The following is a 7,729-nucleotide window of genomic DNA, read 5'->3' on the forward strand; positions in this document are numbered from 1 at the left end:
GAAATAAAGTTTGTATTGTATTGTATTACATTGTTGATAAAGCTTATACATGTTTTTGAACTGAACATGCGTAATCAATTTAATCATATATCCCCATAGAGTCAGAGTATCTCTGAACTGCAAGGCTTGTGGGTTGCTTCTGGTCAGCAGTGGTGAGAGTTTACCATCAGTAGTCCATGGAGGGACAAACCGTTGGTGTTGAGTGCCCAAGGCTCATCAACGCACGAGGGCAACGAAGGCTATCCCGTCTGGTCCGAGCCAACAGAAGTTCTAGTGTGGCACAAGACAATATTGGTTTTAATGGTTGGTTAATGGTGAAATGGTAATAATGGTTTTGGGAGGAATGTATCTCAACAAACAGTGCATTGCACTCTGCTGCATATGGGACTGCATAGCTGCAGACCAAACTGAGTATCTATAAATATAAATATAGCTTAATGTACCCTATACTGAAGCAATATTCTCATCAGTGTTCAATCAGCTTTTACATACTTAAATCTGCATATTTGTTATATTTACCCCAGGGCATTATTTACCTTTATAAAGGCGCTGATTTTAATGTTTACCTTATTAAATGTATCCATCATCTTTCATGTCAAATTCTTACATTTGATCAATAAATTCAGTTATAATAATAGAACGGGGCTGTTACCATTCAAATTAAATAATTTAGTCTATACACTGCAAAATTGTAACTGCAATAAATAACCTAATTTTATGAGATTAATGTTTTAAATAAATGTTTAAATATACAAAAAAAAAAAAAATCAATAATTCTTTTAAACATGAAACTAAACCGCCAGTAGGTGGCGGCAAGTGGCCGTCTAAGTGAGTCATTCGTTCAAACGATTCGTTCAAAACGCTGAATCATAATCATTCAGTAACAAAACACCGCGCTGATTGCTGTTTTCCTTTGGAACTATTTTCGTCGGTGAAATATGACTAAAAGAGTCAATAAAATGTAAGTAACTTAATATATAGGCTACTTGTTTGTGATAATAAACGTTTATGATAATAAAATAGGCTATTTCGTGATAATATTCAGCAAAACAGCTCCCTTGGTCGTGTTATGTAATCTATACGTTATGAAAAAAATAATTAAACTCAGCATTTACATTTTTTACCTCAGTATGTTTCTTCTGTGAGATTATTGTGTGCTGTTGCACTCGTTTGTTTCGATTTCTCCACGAAAGAAAGTCTCTCTCGCAAGAGGCAAGCAACACGACCTTTTTATGACATCACCTCAGCTCTTTTCTGACTTGTCAAACTGACCGTGTTACAACTGACCCTGCGTACAACACTCCCCGGTCTCCCACTATTCCTTGAGTAAAAATTACCAATAGAAATTTGCAAACAATAAAGCACATAATTTAATATATTTGACATATAATTTAACATTTTTACAAACAGTTAGGAAAAGATAACCCAATAATAAATGCATGTAGGCCTATCTATAGTGCTTTCCTACTGGTCACAAATGAAATTACATGAGACAGAGTAAATTGTTATAATAATCTATAACAGACATAAACATTATAGGTCCTGAATAAATATGGTAGTGGTGTCTATAGTATGACATATTTATATTTGATATATATTGGACACAGATTTATACAGCTCTGGTCATGTAAACATTTACAGCAGCCAAGCAAAATGTTCACCTTTTAAATCGAGACAATTTCATAAAAAATGCTAAAGTCCACAGATATCATAAAATACAAACATCATGATGACATAAGCCCGCTATATCTTAATATGTAAATTACTTACATGCATAACACATTGGACACCATTTTTGGAAAAAATTGCAGCAAAAAAAAAACATAAGGCAAAAGCTACATTAATTGCTGTAATTGAGAGACAAAGGAAACAGCACATAACATGACTGATACATTTAACCTTTTTTTTCATGACGTTTCAAAACACACTTACTGAAGTTGACACAACAGACTATAAAACCAAAGACATGTATAGATTTGCTATCCATTTGAACAAATGTCTCAAGTCGCTAGTTTCTTTTTGATCCCTATTTGAACTTTTCTGGTACATTGTACTTCTTAGTGATTGGCCTCAGACTGAACTTTTAAATGCATGCAAATTTCCTCTACAAGAGACATCGCTTGGATCTCAGAAACAGTCTTTTCCGCTGTAATATCAGTGAACGGAGGTCTCATATCCCCCATTACGGCTCAGCGGGGGTGAGCTGACTGAATGGCCGTGTCTGGTGGGAAAGGTCCATCCAGGCAGATGAAGTCTGGTCTGCTGATCACTGAGCTCCTGACCTCTATGGTGGAGCTCTCCTGAGTGATGCCCTGCCACTGGAGTTTCATTTTCAAGTGAGGACTGCAAAGTCTCAATGCCACCAGAAAAAGTCTCTTCAAAACAGCTTTGCGCAGGAGGATGTACACCCATGGATCGAGGATCTGGTTCCATGTTGCCATGCGTACAACCAGCAGCATATGAGTGTAAGATGCCTGATCCTCACCGTGATCCTGTAGGCTGAAGATGATGCCTGTTATCTGGGGATTCAATCATAAAAGCATTTGTCATTCAAATTATACGTCTGTGTGTGTAGCTCCAAGCAGAAAGGAATTCTTTTGTATATGCTCAACCAAATTTATGCATTTATTTAATATAAATTAATTTATATATTTTAAATAAAATAACATTTATTGAATATAGAATTTAATTATATAATTTATCTATTCAAGATAAAATTATATTTATATACAATACATCATATATATATAAAAAACAGTATATATTTATATATTTCATAATTTTATATTTTTTGTTAATGTTTTATGTTTTGAATTATAAAAACCCACAAATTATAAATGGCAATTCTTACTTTTACCAGTAAATAATATAACTATAAATAATTAGATCATTTTATTTATTTATTATTATTTTTAGTAATTATAATTATGATAAAAACATAATATCATAATTAATTATTATAATATTCTAATAATAGTTATAGTTTTTAATGATCCCACAAATTCAGTATCTGAACAGAGAACACAGAACAATTATTTATTAATTTCGTTACTTATCAATAACACAGTGTTTATTTAGCAATTTACCAGCCATTGTGAGAAATAAGAGTCATCTTCTCACCAAAATTGGCCCCCAGCACACACAGGAAACCAGCATGATTGCCAAAAGCTGGCAGACCATCTCAGAATGGTGTGATGTGTTACGACAATGGCGATGAGAATCACGGTCAAGTTGTACCCTACTTCGCAGGAGAGTGAGGAAAGTCATGGTATTGCACACTAGTGAGAGGAGGAGAGCCAGCAAACCCAACACAGAGAACAATATCGGCAGAAGGACATCCACCCAGTCACGCGGGCCCTGCAGGCGGAAGAAGCACCAGCTTCGTGAACGCTGCATCTGGTACGACCGCTGGAACAGGATGGGCAGCAGGGCCACCAGCAGACCTAGGAGCCAGGTCAGGCCCAGCAGACTCTTGACATGATGGGACCCCAGCGCCGCGGTGTGGAAGAGAGGACGGGTCACTCCGATACAGCGCTCCACTGCCATCAAGCTCCCGAGCAGCAGAGGAGTCAAGCCGAAGAACGCCATACAAACTCCAAAGAAGTCACACAGAGACTTGTGAGGGTCAAATGTTTCCCAGTCTTTCTGCGAGGCGTAAACGTATAGAGCCAAAGAGCCATTGATCAGGTGTCCCAAGAAGTCAGTCACCACCAGACCACTTGCAAACAGGAGGAAGGCTGCTTTAGACTTGAATCTGAACCTGCAGTAGGCTTTGATCAGGATAAAGAGAGCCAGAGTGTTGGAGACGATGCCCACCGTCATTGAGATGGCAGTCGAGGTCACGGACACTTCTCTTTTGGTGCAGCTCCCGTTACGCACATCATCACTCGGCACCAAACATCCAGCTTTAGCTGACCCATTATAAGACATGATCGGCACTTCACACTGCAAACAAAGTATTAGTTCAAGTGATTTCATTTATATTAAACAATATCAAGATAAGACTCATTTACTGTCATTTAGAAACCCAAATGTGTGCAATTATAATACCTTCATTTTGGTCTCAGTGCAGCCAGATCCCAAAATCAACACTAAACAAAATTTTATTTTAATGTTTTATTTCTACAGACATATTTCGTTTACTTGAAACAGCACATTTGTGAACATTTTTAAGCTATACATTTGATCTAATTTAGGATCAATCTGTTGTTAAATACTAGAATCTATCTATCTAATTTCTCTCTCTAAGATTAACTTAGGCTATAGCTTAACTTTTGTACAACATTTAGTCAACTATTGTTCATTGTTGTTACATGTACAGTTTCCTGTTTAGCCATATTGAGAAATAAAAATAAAATGATCTCCTAAATATAGCTATGATTAACGTAGCCTATATCCAAAATAGCATAGCTCATTCCAGAGCGTTAAATAACTTGTTTAATTATTTTAAAACAATTATCACAAATAATATAAGACAAATGCGCACAAATGCGCACAAATGCTTAAATCTGATCCACAGCATTACAGCAATCACTATTAATGCTTCACTAATCACTTGTTTCCAAATCAATTCTTTCAGTTTTACTCACCATAATCTGTTAATCAAACGAGTCTCAGCAGTCCAGGTTCATTCGCTCTCTCAGTGTGAATAACGGCTGCTGGGCGAATCCACTGACACTGAAACCGACTGATGCGCGCACTCTGTTCACCACAGTTAACTGGCCAACGAGTTCCCCATCACGCACCAGTGTGCTCGAGATGTGGTCTGTTCAAAATTTCTTCAATATAGTAGACAGTCCTTTGTTTTTTGGTCCAATCATTATAAAATAATAAATCATTTCATATGATTATATAATCCATTACTCTAACATATATTACAACAGTTCAATTCTCACTCCTACCGGGGCCAGTAAGAGCGGAACACCCGCCGCGCGTGCCAAATAGTGCCATTACGCACAGGATGTGTCCTGCCTGCTGCTTCTTCTTCTGAAGATTATATAAATTCTATAATAAAATAATATTTAAGTGTTAATGGCTAAATTGCATTGTGCCAAATTCTATGTCGATGTCATTATGACTTTTATATATTTAATATTCACAAGGGGAAATGTGACGGTTGACGCACAAGCTGTGAGTGAGGACGCATAAGTGGGAACATTTACAATAAGGTCCCATAGTTCACATTGCATTAACTAACACGGAGCAATAGATTTGGCTCCACTTTGTATATTATGTGTCTTTACAAACATGGAAATTAATAATTTGATACAACTTTATTACATATGGCACATGGAATTACACACAAGCACTTGGATTTGGAAGCACATAGTGTGGACATAACTAAAATATGGGAACACAAATGTGAATAAAAATGTGCTTAAATTCATTTAGAAAGGAAACACAACTCAACCTTTTACTTCAAAAAAAAACAACATAAAATAGATGTGTTACATTTTATATGTTTTTTTGTAACAAGTGCACAGCAGGATATAGAGTTTACATCATACAATGAATTTGCATGAAGTACAGCATGAATTTATTTTTTCAATTAGTGGGTCTGTTTATGTAAAGAGACTAAACTCCACCACCACTGTTCTTTGAAGTGGTCAAACAGCCGTAATTTATAAAACTGAAACAGATGAGAAGGCTTAAAATAAAGCTCTAAAAAATATTTACAAGGTCACAAAATAACCCGTCATGACATTTATTGGCAGAGAGACAAACCCCATTAGGTCTTGCTCTGGGTCAAGTCCTCTAGAGCCAAGTTTTTTTTTTTTTAAGATTTCACAAATAGAAGTTTCCGTAACACTTCAATAAGGTCTCATTTGTTAACATTAGTTAATGCATTAACTAACACAAACTAACATTGAGCAATGAGCAATATCTTCTTACAGCATTTATTAACCTTTGTTAATCTCAGTTAATAAAAATGCTCGTATTCATGTTAGTTCACAGTGCATTAGGTATGTTAACAGATAACATTTAAAAAAAAAATCTTAAAATTGTATTAGTAAATGTGATCAACAATCGCTAAACGATTAATAAATGCTGTAGAAGTATTGTTTTGTGTTAGTTCATGTTAATAAATGAAATCTTGTTGTCACATGTGCTCTGTGTCTGTCCTTGGACTTTTATTAGCAACCAAAATTATCTTTGATTGGTTTGGTTGCCTGTTTTGAGCTTCAAACCCTGGACAATACAGTAGTGCGATGAATCCAGGACATGGCAAAGAAAGTTTAAACTATAGTTTAGCAATAGGATGATGCTTAAACTTGCATTTAACAGATGATGTTGTAAGTGAATGCAGTGTATATCAGTATGTATATTATGAATAGCTCTGCTCTGATGTTTTTAAGTAATTAATAAATTAAGGGATCGATGGGTCTGAAAAGATTGACAACCCCTGCTCTAAAGGTTTTTGAAGTAAGCAGCAGCAAACCTGAAGACTTACATTATAACTGTGGTTAAAATGATTTTTTTTATTGATTTACTGCACTGACAATATTGGATGAGAACTGGACTGAGCTGCATGATGACATCACTGTTTTCTCCAGAGCTGCTTTATAGATGAATTGAACTCATTCCATAATTGATGAACATCGGCAGTGTTGGCAGAGGCTTAAGAGGTGGACGCTGGACTGGACCGCAGAACAAACATAAGAACCATGGCGGAGACAATAGCGATAGAATCCAGGGATGAGACCATGGTGAAAGGTGCCAGGGAGGAGTCAGTAATTGGAGCCAGGGCAGAGCTCCCAGCAGGGATACTTGAAAATGTGAAAATACTTGAAGGAATACTTGGCGGAACCAGGGGGGACCGATAGAGGTGGAGACTCAGGCGGAGCCGAAAAGCTGAAGTGACCAGGCGACACAGAAGGTGCTGGAGACCAAGGTGGAGCCACAGGGACGAGCGGCTGAGGCAAAGCCAGGGTGGCGGAGGACAGGGATGGAGCCAGAAGGAAAAGTGGAGCCCGACGGAGTCAAACAGGTGTACGGACAAGTCACAGACGAAGGCTCGTAAGTCCGTGGCCATTGCAAAGTGACGACTGACCAAGGTAAGCCGGAGGGACAAGGTACCTGGTGGAGCCGACTTGTCGACGGGCCAATGTGGAATGACAGGCTCAGAGGGTCTAGGAAGAGTTATAGGGTTGATACTCCAAGGCTGAGCTGGCGAACTAACAGTCCAAGGTGGATCCTCGAAGCACTGAGCAGGCAGCATAAGAAGAGACCAATGGCTAATGAGAGGCAGTGAAGACAAGGCTGAAGGACTGGGTAGTGCAGGCAGGGGGTTCATAAACGGCCTTCCTTGCCGATACTGAACACATATTTCTCAGGAACAGCCCTTTTGGCAGACGTGGAACAGGCAGAATATTCAGGATTGTTCTGTGGTCAGGAATCTGTTACGCGTCAGAGTTGGTGGGAGTGGGAGGCAGGGCAGGATCATCAAAGACTTCAATAACCCGCTGTTGGGCTACGAAACAGACTCGTTGCAGGGCAACAAAACAGGCACAAGGCTCTCTTTATGCTCCTCCAAGATTATTAAGGGTGCAAAGTTCTGTGCACTTACATTCGTCTTGGCTGATGGGACAGGGCTCCACTCCATCGCCTCATATTCCCCAAGTATTCCTTCGGGGACAGACGATGTTGCTGGCTCATGCAGTTGTTCAGACGTCTTGCTGGGCTCAGGCTTTGGGACGATTGTTTGCACTGGCTGCAGCTCTGGCACAGA

At 38.3% G+C, this 7,729-nt stretch overlaps 1 protein-coding gene across 1 annotated transcript; it reads right to left on the bottom strand.

Moving 5' to 3' along the window:
* Positions 1-2,189: 2,189 nt before the first annotated feature.
* On the bottom strand, positions 2,190-4,637 carry ptgfr (prostaglandin F receptor (FP); the record flags this gene model as incomplete). Its single annotated transcript, XM_079857930.1, has 3 exons — positions 4,590-4,637; positions 3,121-3,945; positions 2,190-2,519 (listed from the first exon to the last, which is right to left on the bottom strand). The coding sequence occupies exons 1-3, from the start codon at positions 4,590-4,592 to the stop codon at positions 2,190-2,192; spliced, it is 1,158 nt and encodes a 385-aa protein (XP_079714056.1). The 5' UTR covers positions 4,593-4,637.
* Positions 4,638-7,729: the final 3,092 nt, after the last annotated feature.

The sequence above is a fragment of the Squalius cephalus genome (genome assembly GCF_949319135.1).
Source record: "Squalius cephalus genome assembly, chromosome: 22".
NCBI lineage: Eukaryota > Metazoa > Chordata > Actinopteri > Cypriniformes > Leuciscidae > Squalius > Squalius cephalus.